Below are 24,863 nucleotides of genomic sequence, written 5' to 3' on the forward strand. Positions count from 1 at the left end.
AAAATCATCAAATTGCAACAAAGCAGGAGGGCACAGTCCCTCACTATCCTCTGATCACCTGCGAGCAGAATAGTTTTAGAGATGGAAAAGGAAAATAAAACAAGACAAGAGCACTAAGGGGGTGTCACGGTGCACACAACGGGAAGGAACGAGGAACACGGAGACGAGGATGTAACTCAAATAAACAGTCTTTAATGAAATCCAACAAGGCAAGACAAGGCAGGGCTGACACACAGAAACACCAGGAGTAACGAGTAGACCAGACGAAAACTAACTGAACAGACAGGACTTAAATACACCGGAGAATTACAAAAAACAGCTGTACAAGAATTAACTAATAATCACATTAAACAAGGACAGGAAACAAACCAAATATGGACACAAGAGGGAAACACATGTCACACATGACACATGTTATAGTTGACTTTTTTTCTTGAGTAGAACAGTAAAGACTTTAGCTGAAACCATAGTCTTGGTGATTCATAAAATGCTAGTCAGCAGCTGCCTGTTTTTGAGAATAATTAAAAGCATATCAAGGAAAACAATATTAATACCGTGGCTTCTGACAATATATTGAAGTCTTATGAAGCGAAACAATTGGTTTGTGCAAGAAAGTGAACCTTATTTTTAAACATGAACATTATTATAACGTTTATTGCCTGTAATCCATAGCCTAGGACCATGGTTTCATCTAAAATATAACTACTCTACTGAAGAAAAAACCTACATCTTGGATGGCCTGAGAGTGAGTAAATTTATTGGCAAATTTTTACACTATCCCTTTAAAGGGGTCATCAGATGCCCATTTTCCACAAGTTGATATGATTCTTTAGGGTCTTAATGAAACGTCTATAACATACTTTGGTTAAAATTTCTCAATGACCTTTTTTACCATGTCAAAATCAGCTCTGTTTTCAGCAAGCTGTTTTTTAGTCCATGTTGCTTTAAATTAGTGCTGTCAATCGATTAACAAATTTAATCGCGTTAAACACAGTCATTGACTGTGATTAATCACGATTAATTGCAAATTTAAAATACTCTGCAGGTCTGCAAGTCTCTGCAGGTAAATACATTTTCTGACCACAAAGAGTTGTAAAACACTGTATTATGATGCTGCCAGGCTACTATTTTTAAAGGTAATTTTGAGAAACTGTGCCATTTTAGTAAGTCTTAGATACTTGTAAGCTACACAATATCTTGTTCATAATCGCAGATGAATTGCATTCGATTATGAACTCGATATTGCGTACCTTGTAAGTGTGTTTTTATTAATGCCATTAATATTTTTGTTAATACAGCGTTTTTATTGCATTTATTGCATTTTGAAAAAAAAAAAAAAACATGGATTTATTGCATTTTGGGGAAAAAATTAGCAGTTTTTTAAAAAAATCTTTGAAAATCAAAATCTAGATTTGAATTTTGAATGTTATAACCTAAAGATGCTATGTGAAAGTTCCAAACTCTTCATATAGTCATAGATAGAGAATGATGAGTAAATAATGACAATTTCCATTTTTCTTTAATGGTTTAGCTTAAATATAATTAAATACAGTCCAAACTGTTACAGAGAAAAGGCTGGATGTTTATGTCAGACTAAACAGTTTGAATTGTTATTTTAAAGCAGATAAAATAAAGTAATTAAGTGAAACATCTTTTAACATTCACATAAGGTATAGAGCATCTAATGGTAAATAAACAAACATACATACAGTAATACATTCTTCTTTTTATAGATAGATGTATTGATATATAGGTAGATCTGCAGCATCTTCTAGGCCTCCATTGGCTCAGTCCACGATCTCGTCCAGACCTGGGGAAAATATATTCGTGTTATGAGTTTGTTTTTGTTTTTTTATCAGTATATAATTATCATATTAATATGTCATATTAATATAGGGTTGATAATATAGGGTTAATATAGGTATCAGACGGTCTTGAATCCAGCGCGCTTTTGGATCAGAGCAGAACTTTTTCTTCTGTGTGTAGAATCTGCAGGACACATTAAATGATATAAACACAGTATCATGCAAATTAACTTCTGTGAAACAACACCGTGTAGAGAGAGCTTACATTATAGCATCCACACATGGACATTCTGACGCTTGAATCCAATCAGTTTAATTGTAGAAGGTAGTCTTGCTTTCATCACATCCTTACAACAGCTCACTCCAACTCGTATGGGACGACGATCTGAAAGAGTGACAGAGATTAAATCTCCATCATACTCATACTGTGTGTAGACTGTATATGTGTGAAAACTAAACGGTTGTGATCTTGATAAGGGCTCAAAGAAAACATAACAGCACTACAGTTAAATGCAATATATATAGATAGTTCACCCAAAAATTCTAATTCAAAATATTTTCTTTTGTCTCCCACAGAAGAAATAAAGGCATACAGGTGAGGAACAACAAGAGGATGCGTAAATGATGACAGAATTGGTTTATTTTGGTAGATTATTCCTTTCAACACTAGGCTACTGGATTATAAATGTATGCATGAATTCAATTAATTATAAATGGAAAATAAGTATAAATCCATTATAATCACAACAAAGGGCATTATAAAATACAAATTCAGCAATAAAAAAATACCAAAACTTACAGCTGTCTTGCTGTGCAGTAACACAACACAAGAACTATCATCATCATCAGAGCTCATTTCCAGCAGAGCTGCATGATGTTGGTGTAAAATATTCAGATAACCGCAAGAGGAAGATGTCTGGAGGCTATAGCTTCTATTTTGTAAGTGCTATCTAGTCTAGATATTTTTATATGATGTTTTTCAAGACAGGATATTCACTTCCTTTACATCTCTAACCAGTAAGAGGGGTAGCCTGCAGACCCCATGTCACAAAAATCAAATTCATGATCACAGCAGTATGAGATCCTGCAAATTTGGGGCTCTTCCTAAGGTTACTCATTATCAGCAGCACATGAATAGACTTCTTATATATTTTTTCTTTTTAAAGAAGTTTGTAATTAATTATAACTAACATTTATTTTTCTTGCAGGCTTAACATTTATATGCTTTTGTGCTTTTGTGTGTTCAATAAAAATCATGTTGCTCTATTGATTTTAAGTAAACGCTTTATATTTCTGTTTGCAGCAATCACAGCAACAGACACGAAGACTGCATGTCTCCTGCAAGGAACATAATCTTTAACTAATTTACCAAGTAAGAACAACACTTGCAATACAAAAACGACACCTAATGGTTATTCCAGGATACTACATTTTGACTACTGAATGTCCCCAACACTCAAGCCAAATTTGGTTATTGTGTGGCAATAACGGATGCATATGGACAGGACAGATAGACATCTGAATAATAGGAACACATGACTTGAGGTAATCAAAACCCAAATTTAAATTAAAGCATTTTCAAAGGTATTATCTGGAGTCTGTGCAGCAGATAGTGGAACACTAGAGATGATGGTGATGGTGTTCATATGGAGGAGGTCTTTTAAGACATGTATAGTAGCAGTCAGATGGAAATAATGTGTCAAACTTACCACCACCGTTTTGAACCATTACGAATGATCATCAAAGCCTTCACACCTCTCACCCACAATTTAGTTTATCCATCAACTTAATTTATTAAACTAATATCCCCCTTGAAAGAAAATACAATAACAGACCATAGACTGTAAAAAAGACTTATTTAATTTAATCTATCGTCTTTCTGTAATGACACCTTTCTGTTCAGACAGTGAAGAATTGCCTATACACATACAGTATGGCTCGAGCGCTCCTGTTTAAGTCACGAAATACGCATCAGGATATCGTGACAACATACTCCTTCATTTCATAATAATTGTTGTAAACTGAGACTGGTGTCTTTAGAAGACGTATATGTGCTGAATTCTACACAAATAATCCACAACAATGCCGTGCTATGGGCCCAGCCGTTGATAGAGGCTGCAGCGGAAGTTCTTTTACGCTACTATTCGAATCTTCTGCATTTCGAACGCGGAAGTGTGATAAAGGCCCATTGTGTCTTGTATATAATGTGGCTTGATGATATTTTGGTATTGATGTAAATTAAGCAGAGAAGTCAAACATACATGAATATGTGGAAAAAAGACACAAGAGAAAAGACTCTCATTGTCATCACTCAGGTTCATACTCTGCCAACTTACTCATGCACTTTAACATTTGATGATGGATGAAATACACATAATCAGTAGTACAAGGTACAATACAGCAATAAATAGTACATAACCTGCAACCAGCCGTGAAGAAAAGAATAAAGATGCTAAAGAGAAAAGATGCCTTCATGTTTGAGGATGGATCTCTTGAACACATTCAGAAACATCAACCACAAGCGAAACCAGTAGATGCTGATCAGTTTATTTGTTGTTCCAGATTGCAGTTGTTCATTTGCTTCATCAAATGACAAAAATTCCAGATATGTTCTCAAACAAATCAGTCTAAAATTCACTCAGACTTGTGTCAGCCTTCTTGACACTTGAGTTAATGACACAAGTCCATCACCACATTGAGTGAAATATATTTCATTGTGAAATATAATATATACTGATATTTTATTTAAACCACTTTTGAAACAGTTTCACTGTAATTCAGTTTCTGAATAAGTTTCTGAACTGTCACTGTCAAATTGCACTACATGTATTTGACAACATACACAATATTTTAAATATTCAATTGAAATATGTATAAGTTACAAACATTTTCCAAATACAACAGCTAAATGTCATTTTTCTCATATTAAAATTTTTAAAAATAGTTGTAAAATGTGTAACTTCTTAGAGATGTGTTCTCATTAATTTTAGCCGTTCATGATTCCTAATAAGCTGACAGGTGCTTGTGTAGATTCTCCCACACGAGCTCAGGCACTAATAGATGATGTTGGTGGGGTGGTGTTTTTTTTTTTGAGATTGCTGTAAAAACAACAAACAAAATAAAACAGCATGAATACAAGAATACTATACTAAATGCACCATAAAACACTTTAAGCTTTTTATGTTGCTATGTTTCAGCATACTTGATGACTTTAACTTACAAAAACTGCTTAACTTTCTCCTTCACCCATCGTGGTTTAGGATCACTGCAGAACTCTCCCTGCGCCGTCTCAAAGCTGTCGAAGAGAAGGAAAACATTGAAAACACAGAAATATAACATCAGATGCTGTTGATGTCTAATCATGACATGTTTTTTTTAGAGAGGAATTGTGATTCTTACATGACGGCCAAAACACATGGAAGACTCTTAGGTTGCAACCTGACACCGATGATGGGATCAGTCACCACTGCAGCTGAGACTTCAGTACAGCATGATTTTTCCTTGTCTTGCGCTAAGATAGAAGAACCAAATAAACCTCAATATTCTGCATCATTCCATCAGATTTAATAATGTATAAACAGTTAAAGTACTTTACCTGCTGATGTAGTCCAGATCACAGATGCAATGACCACCGCAACAGCCAAACTCTTCATGAGGATCCTTCGTGTCTCCATTGTCACAGACAGTCGATCTTTAACGCTCACTTCTGGTCTCGGAGAGAATAAAATCAAGACACTTACTAGTTACCTTAAATAGTCAATAAGGCGGAACTTAAACTGCATGGGCTGCATCCTGTCCATTGCGGCCATATCTATTTTTGTAGATGATTTCATAATTTTTCTGTTTTAACACTACTTATATCTGGCTTTCCATGTAATTTATATTGGGAGTGATTTCATTTGTAATAGTAGGTGTAAATGTCAAGTGCTAAATTAATATATGTAAATGTCGATGGGGGAATCTCTGTTTGATGGGGAATTCTTCTTGCATGATATTTAATTTCTAACCTTGCTGTCAGTCATTTAACTGATATAAATTCAGCGTATGCTGAAAAAGCATTTTATTTTTTATATGCCAATAGGACAATTCAGCGAATCAACAGTGTTTTTAAAAATATATATATTATATCTTGTAAGGCCGGCCAATTTTCAAATGAAGCAAAATAGGAAGGAAGAGCTGATTGAGGTTTGTTGGGGAGTTTTGCAGCAGGTGGGATGGCATGCAGGTCAAGTTTTTCCATTTCACAATATTGCCACACTTAGACGCTCTTACTGTCAGATTCTTCTGAAATGCAAGACACTGTTTGAGTTTGTCATCATGATGGCATCCTTTACTGACAGATTGGAACACGGTCAATGGAAAACATCCACAACTGGAAGGCTGATTTCAAAAAACAGTGTATAAAAACTAAATTAATATATTAAAATATGGGCAACACTTTACAATAAGGTCTCAATTGCTGAATTTACACTATGTAACTTTTTTGTTCAAAATTAACAAAATTTAAATAACGAGTTTATACGTCATCAATCCTTCTTCCAGAATGTGTTTTTGTCCCTGATTCACTATGGTAAGTCTACTGTGAGTTTTTGTTTTATGTTTTAGACCTAGCAGGATGATTTTCGCAGGAAATTGCGTAGAACCTTTTTTCTATTTTTAAATTAAAAGAAGATCGATTAACATCAGGAAGAATAAGTTTCCAATCAGATGAAATCATTATTAATAAAAATTGAATCTTTGTCAAATTAAACTATAAAATTAAACTAAAATCACCAGGTGTGACAAGGCCCTGTCTTTTCATTGAATTATTCATTCAATCAATCTGTGCAAATGGCTGATTCATTCAGGAATGAAGAAGGAATGTGCTAGAAACTGGACCTTATTTTTAAACATGAATATTATTATAAACTTTATTGCCTGTAATCCATAGCCTAGGACCATGGTTTCACCAAAAATATAACTGTACTCTACTGAAGAAAAAACCTTTAAAGGTGTCATCGGATGCCCATTTTCCACAAGTTGATATGACTCTTTAGGGTCTTAACGAAACGTCTATAACATACTTTGGTTAAAATTTCTCAATGACACCTTTTTTACCATGTCAAAATCAGCTCTGTTTTCAGAAAGCTTTTTTTTGGACTGTGATTAATCACGATTAATAGCAAATGTAAAATACTAGGATTTACCTGTAAATGTGATGAAATAAAGAAATGCATGACAAACTAGTTTAAGGAAACAGAACCTTTAAATGTGTTATTCATTGATACATACTGTATGATAATCTGACAGCAAAAATAAATAATAATAATAATAACAATCAACAACAATAATGCGCTTACCTTACTTGTCTGTTCAAGTCCAGCAGCTGTCAATGCATACCAGATCAGAGTCTGGACGGTTTAAAAGATGTTCTGAAGCAGAACAGCATCGTATAGTCCCATATTCAGTTTTGATTTTTATTAAATCATTCAACTGTTTTCTTATTTCAGTTACAATTACATTTAGAAGTTTTCTATTCATTCAGATTTGAGGCACTCTTAGACTCTTTATCGTGTATATTTAGGCCACTTTGCCATCGCAATCCCTTAAATAAAATGAATGAGTGAATATAGCTGCACATTTAAATCTTGCCCTTTATAGCGCCAAAACCCCTTCACTCAAGATTCATCACATCTCACCAACATAAAAGATGGTAAATTGATTGACAAGTCTCTGTTAAACTGAACCAATTAGGGTTGCGTTAGGCTATGGAAAAATGAGTTGATGACTGCGCTACACATTATTTTACTGTGATACTTTGAGTTTGAACATATTAAAATAATATGATTAAAGATAAAAGCGAAGAAAAAAGCAGCTTGGGCGGGTTTAAATTTTTTTAAAAGCAGCCCAAATTTTGTCAACCCGCCCAATGCGTTATTCTCCGGTCCAAGCCGATCAAAACAAGCCCAATTGGGCGGCAACCCGCCCAATCTGGCAACACTAGCTTCGAAACGTTTTGATACCTGTCTCTACAGTGACACCTAGTGGGCATTTTTAAGTATTGCTCTGAAACAGCGTCGACAAAGAAATTGACGAATTATAATGTATGTTGTGTCAGTGACGCCACCAAGTAATATGAGGGAGTGGTTAATGTGCTCGATTGCAATGATGTCTCCGTGGGTGCGAATCCTGGGTGAAGCCGTCACTTTTACAAAATTATAATAAACAATTAAAATGTGTGTTTTTATTGTTCTCTTCTTGTAAAGTTTTGAAACATAGGTCTGACATCTGAATGAACACTCTGTGAATAAGTGTTACTTTGGTAATGACAAATAGACAATAAAATACATCAAGCCACAATGTCTTCCTTTTTTTAAATATAGAGATTTTTATTTAAAAATATTAATTGTTCTGCTGTTGATGAACTTAGCCTACTTCTTTTTTTTTTTTTACATAGAATTTCTCCAGCCTTTAAAAAAATCCTCTCACAAGGGACACTTGTCGCTGGCATGCACAGATACTTTTTAGCTAGAACGTACAGAGTAGGAAAAATAACTGCTCTCTCCTTCCAGTACTTTAGGGGATCTTCCATTCTGGGCAGAAATGCATCTGTGAGGTACTTTTTTTACTTCCACTGTGGCATCAGCTGTAGCACTGCATGTCGTGTGGGTTTCACGTACACGATTATCAAAAAGTTCCCATAAACAGTCCTGGCTTTCAGCTGGTGTTGTTGATGATGATGATGGACCTGATGCTGACCATTGTGACTCTGATTGAACAAGTGAAAATAGCAATTAGTTACAAAGTCTAAACTCATGTCATATATGAAGTTGCATAGTTATACAGATGATATAACTCCATAAAATTAGATGAAGATTGAAAGTGCTCACCATAAGTTGGTGAGTTTGAATGCATCAGTGAAGCGCACTCCAGTGTGAGGTGTTTTTCAGCCTCCTGGTCTTTGGCAGGATTTCCAAAAGCCACAATTTTGAATCTTGGGTCAGCAGTGTAGCCAATGCCAAGGCTCTGAATGACTCATGCCCACCACATCTGCAGACCTTCTTGCAGGTGTGAGCCTGTGCAAAACAGGAGCAAACCATATTAATTATATTAATGACAACAATATGACACTTATGGCCAATAACATTGGCAGTATGGTCATTGTGGCTTACCTAATTGTACAGTTGATTCCTGCTTTGCAAGGCCTATTTTCTCTACAAGCTTGTGCTGCAACATCCTGTAAAGTGGTATGAGTTTTGAGGCGGATACTCTCTGTTCCTCTGACAACTCTGTTGTAGCAAGTTTAAATGGTTGCAGTAATGACAGTGATTCTTGAATTATGTCGTACTCAGAACTTGTCAGCAGAGCAGTATCACAGTTTAAATTGGAAATAGCAGCAGCCACTGGCTCTCGTAGATCATATAAGCGTTGCAGCATGTCAAAAGTGCTGTTCCATCTCGTTTCAACCTCCTGTATCAGTTTCAGATTTTGTCTGCCCATCAAGCCCTGCATCTCCACAAGTTTGTCCTTTGCTTTGCAGCTGGATCTAAACAACCCCACTAGCTTTCTGGCGTATTTCATTGATGAGTGGGGTTTCATCTAGGGCCTTTTTCACAATCAAATTTAAGTTATGTGCAAAACATGGGATATGTCAAAGCTTCAGTAGCTGGGCACTTAAGATCATGTTGGATGCATTGTCAGTCACCATACACTGAACTTTGGAGGTAATTCCCCACTCAGACATGAGCAAGGTTTTAGCCTCCATGAGATGCTGGGCTGTGTGGGTTTGGTAAAACCTCCTTACACCCAATACAACAGTTACCATCTTTGCTTCTGGTGTAATGTAGTGACAAGTTACACCAAGATATCCGTCCATATTGATGGATGACCACATATCAGCCGTAAGACTAACAAATTCTGCCTTTTGTAGGTCTCTCATTGTCTTCTCCTTGGTGCTGTTATACCTTTCAGTGACTATCGTTTTAAGTGCCTTCCGGGATGGGAGGACATAGCTTGGATCAAGCTTGATCACAGAGGCCCTGAAACCCATATCCTCCACAATAGTGAAGGGCTGCAAATCCTTCACCACCATGTCTACAAGAGCCTCATCCAATTCCTTTTGTCTGCCTTATAAAAGAGAAGAGTAAAACTTATTTTCAGTCAAATACATTTAAATTATTTAGATTGAAATAGTCCACAGCTATAAAGACTAATCTGTTGGTACATTAGTTTGAAACCTTCCTGAACAACGAAGTGTGTATACACACACATACATACATAGATCCATACATATACATATACATATATGTATGAATATAGAACTATATTGAATACATTGGCTAAGTTTGTGAGGTGCTATTTTTAAATATTCTCAGTGAAACTATTTTTAACACGATTGTTAATTGTGATTGGGATGTTAAGTTGTAGGGCTTAGGTTGACATGCCTTTAAAGTCTTTTTAAAAATATGGATTTTCTAAACAGTGTCTCAATACTTTGTGATCTGACTTAGATTTCATACAATGCATACCTTGCTTAGATGGCCCAGCGGTGCCAATAGGCGGCCTAGGTGCAAGAGCAATGTTACCACCCTCTGCACCCCCCAAAAGGGCAGGATGAGTGCTCCTCAAATGGCGCATCATGGATGACGTATTATTACAGTATAGCTGCCTATCACAATACATACATCTCACTTTATTTTGTGTTTCCAAATGGAAATGCTCCCACACCACAGAGGACCGGCATCTCTTGTGTGGAGCTTCCATTATTATGTAATTTCAATATGAAATAATCTATCTATCAACTAGCCTATGATACCCTATCTGTAACTTGATGTGTTTGTCACTATCTAACTTACATGAATGTATATGTATGCCTATATGAATGTATCAGTATATCTATCCTAATTATCTGTCAATGTCTATAGCCTATCTATCAATATCCTAATAATAACTTTTAATGTAGCCTAAATATAATTAACCAAATTACACTATAAATATCACTATATCGCAAAATCTCTCTCCTCTCACAAAAACCCACGAAGTGAAGATGCGTTAACTCCACTTTTATACTTTGTGGGAGTTAGGTTGAGACAGATGTGCAATTGTGTGATTTGTTCCCGACCCTGTCAATCAAACGCCAAATCGGCAGGTATGACACGTCTCGAAACACTTGTGACACGCGCCGGAGCTTCGAATCACCTAGTCACGTGACATGGGTGTTTCGAATCACGCTTTGGAGCACTGTTTCGAAACATCTGCGCTTCGGGATCTCGACACCGTGTCGAAACATCAGTTTCACTTCAGCCATACCTACCTACTGTGCTGGAAAAGCACTTTGCAATCACTTAGTGGCATTACTGTTTCAAAGTGCTCACTACAGTACCATTTGATTCAAGACGGTACCTTTGCCACTATATCATGCACCAGCTCATTGCAGACCTGGCACCGGCCTAGGACACAGGTAAGACTTTATTATTCATAAATACATTTAGTGATGTTGAACTAGCAGACAGATAGACACACAGACAGACAGATAGACAGACAGACAAACAAACAGATAGATAGGCAGGCAGACAGATAGACACACAGACAGTTGATAGACAGACAGACAGATACACACACACACACACACACACACACACACACACACACAAACAGACACTCACACAGACAGTAAGGGAGACATCCAAAATGTGCAGAGTGGGGGGTCCCTAGGACCAGGATTAAGGATCACTGTGCTATATAACAAAGTTTGGGAGCAGCGCATCAGATATTAGCCTAACACAGGAGGTTCGCACTCAAGTTAATAAATGCACGCTGGGTGCGAACTACCGGGGAGCTCGGCTCCCCTTAATAAGACATGGGCTCCTCTGAAAACGGGGGGGGGGCTCAAAAAATATTGACTGTGTTATTTTGACGTGCAATTTCAGTTTTGTGTAATGTGATCATCGTGGATTATTATGTGTAAAATTGCAAAACTATAATTCATTCATGCATGACGGCAGGGCCAGTGCCAGGGCACCTCCATCTGAATTTCTAGGGGGATTTGAATTTCTAGGGGGGTACAAATCACGTTATGTGTGTGTGGGTGTGTGTGTGTTTGTGTGTGTGTGGGGGGGGTTCGGGTGGGTTAGCGTGCAATCTGTGATCGTGTGCAATTGCTGACGCTCGCTGAAGCATGCAATCGCTTTCTTATGCGGGCTATTTTATCGGTTTCACTTTCACTTTCGAAATCGATCATGTTAAGCAAGGAGGGGAGAGGATGGAAAGTGGGGTGCACACTGCACAGTAACTAGATTGGTGGGGCACGGCCCGCAATTGCAATTGCAAGTACCTGCATCACGGCGATTTAAACCTAATTCACTTCAATAAAGATAACTATACATGCTATTCTTGTCATGAGCATCAAGGTGTGGGGGCGCTGCGGTGCAAATTCATTCCACTCATGTTTAGTACATGTTAACTCAAAGAAATAGATAATAGAAAAAATATAAACCTTGGATTCAACATTGGCTGATCTGCGCGCGCAGTCCTTGAAATCCATTCTGCAGTTAGCATCATATAGCTACCATGGCAAAAAAAAACACAAGGCAGTTTAATTAAATTTGGTTTTACTAAGAAATTGTGTAATGACGATGTTAATGGCACGACCGATTGACCTGCTGCAATCCATGTTAGCAAGTCAATCGGTGACCCAAGAGAAACACCACCATTTCGTTTGGCAGACGTAAAGACTTGCGAAGTTGAAGATGTTTCTCAAGTGAGACACCTGATCACAGTTCGAAGCCAGGCCTGCCTTAAGAAGAGCCACAAGTATTATTACCAGATGGACTTCAGTGGTGCGATTTCATCACAGATACGCACACTGACTTCACAGTTGAAAGAATCTTTTGGGATGAGGAGTTAATCGGCTCAATGCAAAAGAACCTAGATTATTTTTAAATGCAACAACACCTAATGGCAAATTTAAAGCAACAAGATGATTTAATATACTTTGTACGGACTAATGCAAGCTGTGTAAAAATGCTAAACATGCTCAATCCTCAACCTCCACACAACAAGGAACACTAAAATAGCATCTACAAGATGACTGTGCAATGCTTGTTGGGTGTTAAACTGTTAAAAGATTACACATCAATCACACGTTAAAAACAGTACAGTTGAAATTAACAATAACGTTATAAAAAGGATCCAAATATAAGAACCTTCAAGTACGTAAGCATCATTATTCAAAATTTTACCTTAGGTATTGTTTGCAGGCATATTCCTGCCAATATCCAGCACTTGCAATGCAAAACGGAAGTACGTATACACTGCTTTGCCGAAAGGCGGAAGTTCTCTGACGTCACTGTGAAAAGGGCCTATGGCGGACAGCTCTCAGCTCACTCAGGGGAGGGGTCTAAGGTAAGACGGCTCTGTCAGTCAACTATCGTGGGAGCGGTCTGTGCAGAACTACTTCATTCTGGCAGGGCTTTCAGAACAGCCTGATTTGAGACAGGGGATTTTAAAACTTAAAAAAATACTGGAGGGATTTTTATCATTATAGGATGGATGTGTACACATACTTCCAACACACATTTATGTTCAAATTACTTGTAAAGTGAATAGCAGGGTCATTCAGGGAACTCACTGAGTAATATATTCTCAAAGAGACAACAAAAACACCCTTAAAAAACTAAACAAAACAAAAAAACCTGGACAGCACATAAAATCACATGTTTCTTATTTATTTATTTATTTATTATAAAGTACCAGGTGATTAGCATCTGATACCACCACTTTATTATGCAGGCTACTTTTTTTAAAGGTAATTTTGAGAAACTGTGTCATGTTATTAAGTCTTTTTGATAAGTGTAGTTGTTTTTGAACGTCTTGTTTTGGGGTGTGCTTTTACTTTGTTCATGTTTATTTCTGTTTATGAATCCCATAAAATCTATAATTTGTCCAGTTGTTAGTCAACTAATCAGGGGTGGCACTTTACTTGATTTATAAAATGTGTTATGACCTACTCTGTGCATTAGGTGCTGTTCTCCACGAGATAGCGTACATGCCATTACTGTAACACAATAGGCAGAGTAATATTTCACCCAAAATTAATGACGTCCTTTCAGTTACAGGTGGATTAAATCTTTAAAGCCTCAAAAGGGCTCACACAAGCAACATTATATTATCATTATAATATCTTGCGCAAGAGAAAAAGTCATACATATTGGGAATGACATGACATGAGGATGAGTAAATAATGACAGAATTTCCCTTTCTTGGGGAAATATTTCTTTAATGATTCAGCTTAAATATGATTAAATACAGTCCAAAAGTCTGAATGTTTTTGTGAAAAGAAGCACAGTTTGAATGGTTATTTCTCAAAAATGGCATTTTAAATTTAAAGCAGTTTAAACAAAGCAATTAATTTCTTAAATTTTACATAAGCTAAAGAGGATCAAATAGTTTTTTTTTTTTGCTTAAATAAACATGCATATTATATAGTCTCCTTTTAATAGATAGATTTGTTAATATATAGATAGATTTGCTGCATCCTCTAGGCCTCCATTAGCTCAGTCCACTATCTCCTTCAGACCTGGAGGAAAGATTAACATGTTATTTTTTTAAAATCCAGGGCCCATTTGGATCAGAGCAGAACTTTCCCTTCTCTGTGTAGAATCTGCAAGAGATACATAAACATGAAATGAACAGAACACAATATCGTGCATATTAACTTATTAACTGTAGAGAGAGCTTACATTATAGCATCCACACATGGACTCAGGGCATTCTGATGCTTGTATCCAACCAGTTTAACTGAGGCAGGGATTCTTCCTTTTGACACCTCTTTACAGCAGCTCACTCCAACACGAGTGGGACGACGATCTGAAAGAGAGATTGAAATTGAAATCTCCACTGTAGGCTATTTATATTGTGTGCATACTGTATATGTGTGAAAATGAGATGTTCGTGATCTTGATAAGGGCTCCTTCAAAGAAAACAAAACTGTGCTACAGCTAAATGCAATATACAGTATAGTAATGGATTCACCGTCATTAAAAGGATCTTCCACACAAAAATGGAGATTCTGTCATCATTTACTCACCCTCACATCTTTCCAAACCTGTATGCATTTATTTCTTCTGTGGAAGACAAAAGATGATATTGAAGAATTTTGGTATTTAAACAGTTTCGTTTCCCATTGACTTTTATAATACTTTTGGTCCATACAGGGGAAGTTAATGGGAACCGAAACTGTTTAGCTACCAAAATTCTTCAATATCTTCTTTTGTCTTCCACAGAATGATTACCAAATCTGCATTTTTGGGTAGATTAGGCCTTTAAACATCAATAGGCCTACTAGCCTGAAAACAAGTTGGTGTGAATTGAATGAATCCAAAATGCAAAATCTGAGTATAAATGTAAAATAAAACGTTAATTCAAACCGAAGGATCCATAATAATCAAACAAAAGGCGTTATAGAAATACAAATCTAGTATAAAAAAAATCCCCAAATTTACAGTTGGCTTGTGCAGTAACACACACAAGAACCATCATCATCAGAGTTAATTTCCAGCAGAGCTGCATGATGTTGGTGTGAAATATTTAGATAACCACAAGAAGATGTTTGCAGGCTAGCTTCTGTTTTGAAGATGCCATCTAGACTGTCTTTTTATAAGCTATTCTTCAAGACAGGATATTCACTTCTTGGTGTCCAGATCAAAGGTAATTTGGTGTTGGTCAGTTAGTCGGTGTTGATTATGTGGTCAATGTAATATCTGTGGAGGTTGAAAAGTACCCCATGATTTACTCTTCCTCAAGTCATCCTATAGGATTATATGCCTCTCTTCTTTGAGATTAATACAATCTGAGTTATATTAAAAAATGCCCTGGCTCTTAATGGAGGTGAATAGGGAGGCCGATTTTAAAGCAAAAAAGTGTATAAATTTATTATAAAAGTAATCCACATGGGTCCCGAAAATGTACACACCATCATAAATGCAACAACACCTAATGACAATTTTAAAGCCAACAAGATTATTTAATATACTTTGTACGGACTAATGCAAGCTGTGTAAAAATGCTAAACATGCTTGTAGTGAGTGGGGTGGGGCCGAGAGCCGTGGGAACAGAGCGAGGCCGGTGGAGTTGATGATAATGAGCGACACCTGCACCACTCACCGGTCTCGAGTATGAGGGGTGCATCGTGCCATGGATTACCAACCAAAGTATGAGGGGTGCCTCGTGCCATGGATTACCAACCAAAGTAGGCAGTCGTGTAGTTTTTACGTGTGAGAAGGAGTACGTTGCAACACAGACGCGTGACACCAACGCCAGAGAAGGAGTGCATCGCAACACAAACGCGTGACACCAACGCCGGAGAAGGAGTACGTCGCAACACAGACGCGTGACACCAACGCCAGAGAAGGAGTACGTCACAACACAGACGCGTGACACCAACGCCGGAGAAGGAGTACGTCACAACACAGACGCGGGACACCAACGCCAGAGAAGGAGTACTTTGCCACCACAATAAATTAGTATCTTACCCTCATGTGGTATGTTTTTTTACATACCACATGTTTTAATCTTGGAGATTAATGACAAATTATACACCATCAAAGTCGCAATTTTATGTTATGTTCACAACTATTTACAACAACTTCAAATATAAACACAATTAATAATTCTAATCTAGAGTTTTTACTTTTGATGGTGGTAAGAATTTTAATTAACACAACTGACTATACAATGTGTGAATTGCCTACATTAGCTCACGGCTATATGCAATATTCTTTTCAGGAGATTAAGTCATTTTAATAGCCTATTATTTTCAAGAAATCAACAATGGCAAAATATATGACAGAAAAATACTATTCTAATCACAAATTTCAAAACAATGCAGGTTCATTTTCAATTGTTTTAACTAGGGCTATCAGTAATGATTATTTTGTTAATCATCTGCTGAAGATTGTATTTATATATTTTTGGTAATTAAGATAAGTGAACAATAGCTTTTAGTACCAATTAAATACATGTAATAAAGCGGCAATAATAATTGGTTGAAATAAAGTATCAAAATGTATAAACAATAAACTTACGTATTTGATGTATTATAAGAAATGCCAGCAGACGGCGTCAGCGGCCTGACGATTGTTGTTAAACTTTACATCACGAGCAAACCATTGTTTATCTAATGTTTAATTGCATTTACTCTGTAATGTTTGGCCACTTATTTATGATAGAAATACTACAGCCAACAGTTTAAAGTTTTATTTTGAAACCTTAAACATTTATTTATAAATATATTGATGCATTCTCATGCATTCACCAGTAATATTTACTGTAAATATTGTGTTTTTTCCACGGTTTTTTTTTATTTATTGTAAATTGATATTCTCCTTTTGATATTGATATTCAATGTTGGCTATTAGCCTATGGAAGTTTCATCATAACCTGCAGTTTTTTCTTGAACACAGTGTACCCATTTTCCTGTCTCATGTTTTCTAATTTTTCCAAAGGTACTAAATGTATAATCAAATCTAAGTAAATAATTGAATCTTCCTTTCTATTTCTGCTTGTTACTCTATTTACCAGCATTTCTTTGGATGTTATAAAACCATTTTTTCTTCCTCCCATTGTTTCTGCCATCTACTTTTCACATTGTTTTATTAACTTCATCTCAGTCTTACCAATTTACTTTCATGTCTATATATATAAAACTTTCCTTTGGCTACCTTTTCACATTCACCTGCCAATGAATATATCCTTACTAACTCAAGAGATTGCATTACAGTAAAACAAAACGATTTGCTTTTAATAAAACAGTCATTAATACAATTTCTAGACAGTTCTGAGCCAAACAGAACATGAAATAGATAATTAACTATTAATACTTGAATTAGGTGTTGAGGCAGTTATGAAGGTGTTCAGGGTTGCATGATAATTACAGACAGGTGTGTTGGAGCTGAAGTCTGTAGTAACTCTCCAGGAGCAGGGCCGGAGACCCCTTGTCTTTACAAATTATGATCTTTTTGGTTATTTCTTTCACCCAGTGTTGTAGTGCAGGAGGGGTTCCATTTCATGTTTTGGAGTCTGCACATTTTGTATCTCTCCCTTATCTGACATACACCTTTCAGCACTCTCTATTTTTCCACCATCAAATATTAGTGATTCACATTTCACAAACTTACATGTAAATAGACTATATAAAACTACACTGTCAATACACAAGTTACATAAATCAATGTATCTATTTCCATTCAAAGGGATAGAAAACAAATGAATAATATTAGACTAAAACGATTCCTTATATTATAGCTCCATCTAGTGGACAAGGTTAATATCCAAGCCTTCAGGTTGCAGTTGAAATTTGCTGATGATTTAGAGCAGTGGCTTTCAATCCTGGTGGAAAGATGGAGACAGAAATTAGTGATTTATCACACCAGCATATGAAAATTAACTGATATGTATCTTATATTGAGATACTTACTCTAAGCATATAACTCATGGAAGAAGTGAGTGATTATACATTAATATATAAAGTTAACACCAGTTAGTAAACTTGCCGCAACACAGGCCGAGATGCATGTTTTGAAGATACTGCTAACCTAATTTCCCATCCAGTCAATCACACGTTAAAAACAGTAAAGTTAAAATTAACAATAACGTTATAAAAAGGATCCAAATATAAGAACCTTCAAGAACTTTGCCATCTAAATATTTAATAACTAATAAGGTGAAGGATACTGAATTTGGGACTTTCATTAGTTGTCAGTTATTATCATCAAAATGAAAGGAAATAAACATTTGAAATATATCAGTCTGTGTGTAATGAATGAATCTAATCTCCAAGTTTCACTTTTTGAATGGTATTACTGAAATAAATCAACTTTTTCATGATATTCTAATTTTATGACCAGCACCTGTATAAGGATGTCTTATTTGGTTGTCATAACTTTACTAAAGAAGACAAGGAACGATATTATCTGATAAATTTGTTCATTTTTCTTGCAAAATTCTTTTTACACAAATGTAAGTTTCAAGGTGCTAAACCTTACTTTCCTGTTTTCTGTAAGGACCTTAAATCTCACCTGGACACTATTCTTACATCCAACAATTCCAAAGCTCTTAAAAACTGTCTCATTGTGTCATTTTCATAATATTTTCACGATTTTGTAACTAATAATTGCATTTCTAATTGCACTCACCCCTGGCATTGATTATTATTATTCTTTTTGTATGTTCTTTATGGCATTCAATAAAAAATTAAATAAAATAAGAACCTTCAAGTACGTAAGCATCATTATTCAAAATTTTACCTTAGGTGTTGTTTGCAGGCAATATCCAGCACCTGCAATGTAAAACGGAAGTATGTATACACTGCTTTGCCGAAAGGCGGAAGTTCTCTGACGTCACTGTGAAAAGGGCCTATGGCGGACAGCTCTCAGCTCACTCAGGGGGGGTCTAAGGTAAGACGGCTCTGTCAGTCAACTATCGTGGGAGCGGTCTGTGCAGAACTACGTCATTCTGGCAGGGCTTTCAGAACAGCCTGATTTGAGACAGGGGATTTTAAAACTTAAAAAAACACTGGGGGGATTTTTATCATTATAGGATGGATGTGTACACATACTTCCAACACACATTTATGTTCAAATTACTTGTAAAGTGAATTTAGCATCCGGTGACCCCTTTAATGACTGAGTCATTGAATCATTGACTCAATTGATTTATTCTGAAATGCAGATTCATTCATCAATAAAAACTAAATATTTATTCACATTTTGAATGGCAGCGACACTGGGCGTCCCCAAATAGCCTATTTTTCAGTTGCAAATGCAGGCTCATTCAGGGAACCCACTGAGTAATATATTCTCAAAGAGACAACAAAAACACCCTTAAAAACAAAACAAAACAAAAAAACATGGACAGCACACAAAATCACATGTTTCTTATTTATTTATTTATTATAAAGTACCAGGTGATTAGCATCTGATACCACCACTTTATTATGCAGGCTACTTTTTTTAAAGGTAATTTTGAGAAACTGTGTCATGTTATTAAGTCTTTTTGATAAGTGTAGGTGTTTTTGAACGTTTTGTTTTGGGGTGTGCTTTTACTTTGTTCATGTTTATTTCTATTTATGAATCCCATAAAATCTATAATTTGTCCAGTTGTTAGTCAACTAATCAGGGGTGACACTTTACTTGATTTATAAAATGTGTTATGACCTACTCTGTGCATTAGGTGCTGTTCTCCACGAGATAGCGTACATGCCATTACTGTAACACAATAGGCAGAGTAATATTTCACCCAAAATTAATGACTTCCTTTCAGTTACAGGTGGATTAAATCTTTAAAGCCTCAAAAGGGCTCACAAGCAACATTATATTATCATTACAATAACTTGCGCAAGAGAAAAAGTCATACATATTGGGAATGACATGACATGAGGATGAGTAAATAATGACAGAATTTCCCTTTCTTGGGGAAATATTTCTTTAATGATTCAGCTTAAATATGATTAAATACAGTCCAAAAGTCTGAATGTTTTTGTGAAAAGAAGCACAGTTTGAATGGTTATTTTTCAAAAATGGCATTTTAAATTTAAAGCAGTTTAAACAAAGCAAGTAATTTCTTAAGCTAAAGAGGATCAAATAGTTTTTTTTTTTGCTTAAATAAACATGCATATTATATAGTCTCCTTTTAATAGATAGATTTATTAATATATAGATAGATTTGCTGCATCCTCTAGGCCTCCATTAGCTCAGTCCACTATCTCCTTCAGACCTGGAGGAAAGATTAACATGTTATGAGATTTTTTTATTTTCTTTTAATCAGTACATAAGCATCATATTAGCATGTCATATTATTATTTGAGTTATACCTTTCTTACGGTTTTCCATCCAGGGCGCTTTTGGATCAGAGCAGAGCTTTCCCTTCTCTGTGTAGAATCTGCAAGAGATACATAAACATGAAATGAACAGAACACAATATCGTGCATATTAACTTATTAACTGTAGAGAGAGCTTACATTATAGCATCCACACATGGACTCAGGGCATTCTGATGCTTGTATCCAACCAGTTTAACTGAGGCAGGGATTCTTCCTTTTGACACCTCTTTACAGCAGCTCACTCCAACACGAGTGGGGCGACGATCTGAAAGAGAGATTGAAATTGAAATCTCCACTGTAGGCTATTTATATTGTGTGCATACTGTATATGTGTGAAAATGAGATGTTCGTGATCTTGATAAGGGCTCCTTCAAAGAAAACAAAACTGTGCTACAGCTAAATGCAATATACAGTATAGTAATGGATTCACCATCATTAAAAGGATCTTCCACACAAAAATGGAGATTCTGTCATCATTTACTCACCCTCACATCTTTCCAAACCTGTATGCATTTATTTCTTCTGTGGAAGACAAAAGAAGATATTGAAGAATTTTGGTAATTAAACAGTTTCGTTTCCCATTGACTTTTATAATATTTTTGGTCCATACAGTGGAAGTTAATGGGAACCGAAACTGTTTAGCTACCAAAATTCTTCAATATCTTCTTTTGTCTTCCACAGAATGATTACCAAATCTGCATTTTTGGGTAGATTAGGCCTTTAAACATCAATAGGCCTACTAGTCTGAAAACAAGTTGGTGTGAATTGAATGAATCCAAAATGCAAAATCTGAGTATAAATGTAAAAAAAAAAATCCATAATATTCAAACAAAAGGCGTTATAGAAATACAAATGTAGTATAAAAAAATCCCAAAACTTACAGTTGGCTTGTGCAGTAACACACACAAGAACCATCATCATCAGAGCTAATTTCCAGCAGAGCTGCATGATGTTGGTGTGAAATATTCAGATAACCACAAGAAGAAGATTTTTGCAGGCTAGCTTCTGTTTTGAAGATGCTACCTAGACTGTCTTTTTATAAGCTATTCTTCAAGACAGGATATTCACTTCCTTTACATCTCTAACCAGTAAGAGGTAGCCCGCAGGCCCCATGTGACAAAAATCAATTTCATGATCACAGCAGTATTATATCCTGAAGATGTAGGGCTCTTCCTAAGGTTTCTCATTATCAGTGCAACATGAAGAGACAGTGACACTGACTTTGATATTGAGATATTGTGCGTTGCATGTTTAGTTACTTACAGTTGCCTTGTGCACCAGTGAAACATCCCATGAGAGCGATCAGAACAGCAATGGTGATTAATCTAGAAGTCCAGGCCATTGCTCTTGGTGTCCAGATCAAAGGTAATTTGGTGTTGGTCAGTTAGTCGGTGTTGATTAAGTGGGGGAGTTATTATGTGGAGGTCTTTTAAGAGATACAGTGCAGTAGCAGTCAGATGGAAGTAATGCGTCACAAACTTACCACTAGTCTTTTGCAACCATTGCAGCAAGTTACCATAGCATTCACACCTCTCACCCACAAAACAGTCAGTTTTACCCATCAGCATAATTTATGAGAAACTAATATCCCCCCTAGTAAGAAAAACCAAAACAGGCCACAATATATGAAATGAGTTTAGGGGTTAAACAAGTTTAGCTGAAAACGTAACTTATGTTGAAGTATAGTTGAAGTGTTGAGTTTCTGATTTGGATGTAATTGGGTGTTCTTTACCTTAATATTTGTTTTTTTTAATCAAAAAAGCTTTTATATTTACATTTTGACTGGTTGCATCTTCAGCTATCAGCACTTTTGGCTCTGTGAATTCTTTTTTTTTTCTGAAAAACATTTCCACCACATTCTTATTTTCACATTTCTCATTATGTATTGTGTTTAATATCATTCTGTGGGATAAATTATGATGGTAAAAATTTAATTTGAATCAGTTTTGGAATAAATTGGCCAGCTGCTTTGTCTTTGTAAGTTTAGTTACATATAGCTAGAATTTATGTATCCAAAATACACACAATTGAATGTTACTCATAATGTTTTATGAATTTCATATTTGATGATTGAAAGTCTGAGTCCAGGATATTACAGTAAAAATACAATCTAAGATTTTTTTTATGTTTATGGACATTTTCTTTAGCCGTAAAACACAACACTCTGCAATGCGTAATTCAAAATGTGGGGAAAACACCTGTGAAAAATCAATACGGAATATTTCCTCATATTAACACTGTACATACATAAAATACATTTGAGAAAGGATAATTAATAAATGAGTACATAATTAAACATTTACGGACAGTTTTAATGTCACCTTCATATACTGTAAGGGAAATAATAATAATAAAAAACGTAATTTGTTGAATAAAAATCAACACCTGGGACATAAAAGTGCCTGGAGTTGAAGGAACATTCAACTATTGTGTATTTAATATCTAATGTGGTTTATGATGATTTTGTGGTATTGACATTAATTAAATTAATATATGGAAAAAAAAACTAAATTCAAAAGGTCAGCACTTTACAGTTTATACTGTTCCAACTTACTCATTATACGTAAAAAAAAATACAATGGAGGAAATGTACAAAATCAATAGCACAAATAACAAAAAATAGTGCATAGCCAGCAACCAGCCACAAAGAAAAGAATAAAAATGAAAAGAGAAAAGATGTCTTCATGTTTGAGGAAGGACCTCTTGCACACATTTGGAAACAACAACCACAAGCGAAACCAGTAGATGCTGATCAGTTTATTTGTAGTTTCAGATTGCAGTTGTTCATTTGCATCAGCAAATAAATGAAAAAAAAAATCCAGATTTGTTCTCATACAAATCAGTCTAAAATTCACTGAGACTTGTGTCAGCCTTCTTGACACTTGAGTTAATGATACAAGTCTATTACTAGTACATTGAGTGAAATATATTTCAATGTGAAACATAAAATATAATATTTAAACCACAATTGTTATAAAACAGTTTCACTGTAATTTAGTTTCTGAATAGATTAAGAAATGTCACTGTTAAATTGTCCTACATGTATTTGACGACAACATATAATATTTTAAATACTCAATTTAAATGTGGATAATTTACAAAAAAGTTCCAAAACAGTACAGCAAAATCTCTTAAACTTCATAGCTAGTTTTAAAAGACCTAAATACTTTACTACATTATTAGCTGATTTTTAGACATTAGTGACTGATGAGCTGTCAGTTGCTTGTGTAGATCCTCCTGCATGAGTTTGGTCACTAATAGATGATGTTGGGGGTGGTGTGGAAGTCAGGCGTTTGTTTGATGTTGGGGGTGGTGTGGAAGTCAGGCCTTTGTTTCTTTGAGCTCTGCTGTAAAAAAAATAATAATAATTGTGAATACAAGAATACTGAATGCCTTACAATACACTTTATAAGCCTTTTATTTTCTTACTAATTCTGTTATGTGTCAGCATACTTGTTGCGTTTAACTTGCAAAAACTGCTTAATTTTCTCCCGCACCCATCGTTGTCTAGGATCACTGCAGAACTCTCCCTGCGCCGTCTCAAAGCTGTGAAAGAGAATGAAAACATTGAAAACACAGAAATATAACATCAGATGCTGTTGATGTCTAATCATGACATGTTTTCTTTAGACAGGAACTGTGATTCTTACATGACGGCTTTCACACATGGAAGACTTTCATTTTGCAACCTGACACCGATGATGGGATCAGTCACCACTGCAGTTGAGACTTTAGTACAGCATGATTTCAACTTTTGATCTTCCGCTAAGATAGAAGAACCAAATAAACCTCAATATTCTGCATCATTCCATCAGATAGAATAATGTATAAACAGTTAAAGTACTTTACCTGATGTAGTCCAGATCACAGCAATGACCACCGCAACAGCCAAACTCCTCATGAGGATCCTTCGTGTGTCCATTGTCACTGTCGATCTTCAACTCTCACTTGTGGTCTCAGAGAGAATATATTCAAGACTCTTACTAGCCCGCCTTAAATAGTCAATAAAGCGGAACTTAAACTGCATCCTGTCCATTGCGGCCGCAATTATTTTTGTGGATGATTTCATCATTGTTCTGTTGCATCACCATATCTGGATTTCCATGTAGTTTATATTGGGAGTGAACTCATTTGTAATAGTAGGTGTAAATGTCAAGTGCTCAATTAATATATGTAAATGTAGATGGGGGAATCTCTGTTTG

At 35.7% G+C, this 24,863-nt stretch overlaps 2 protein-coding genes across 3 annotated transcripts; both read right to left on the reverse strand.

The window, feature by feature from the left end:
• Positions 1-4,337: 4,337 nt before the first annotated feature.
• On the reverse strand, positions 4,338-5,522 carry LOC306863240 (uncharacterized protein). The gene is made up of 4 exons (XM_079406484.1): positions 5,401-5,522; positions 5,205-5,316; positions 5,026-5,100; positions 4,338-4,903 (listed from the first exon to the last, which is right to left on the reverse strand). The coding sequence occupies exons 1-4, from the start codon at positions 5,477-5,479 to the stop codon at positions 4,852-4,854; spliced, it is 318 nt and encodes a 105-aa protein (XP_079262610.1). The 5' UTR covers positions 5,480-5,522; the 3' UTR covers positions 4,338-4,851.
• A 17,882-nt stretch (positions 5,523-23,404) lies between these two features.
• On the reverse strand, positions 23,405-24,628 carry LOC306863097 (uncharacterized protein). Of its 2 annotated transcripts, none has more exons than XM_079406274.1 (4): positions 24,511-24,628; positions 24,312-24,426; positions 24,115-24,207; positions 23,405-24,008 (listed from the first exon to the last, which is right to left on the reverse strand). In XM_079406274.1, the coding sequence occupies exons 1-4, from the start codon at positions 24,581-24,583 to the stop codon at positions 23,852-23,854; spliced, it is 438 nt and encodes a 145-aa protein (XP_079262400.1). In that variant the 5' UTR covers positions 24,584-24,628; the 3' UTR covers positions 23,405-23,851. The 2 variants fall into 2 exon arrangements, with proteins under 2 accessions (XP_079262400.1, XP_079262401.1); XM_079406275.1 differs by having other exon boundaries at positions 24,091-24,207.
• Positions 24,629-24,863: the final 235 nt, after the last annotated feature.

Source organism: Barbus barbus (genome assembly GCF_936440315.1).
Source record: "Barbus barbus genome assembly, chromosome: 44".
Classification (NCBI taxonomy): Eukaryota; Metazoa; Chordata; class Actinopteri; order Cypriniformes; family Cyprinidae; genus Barbus; species Barbus barbus.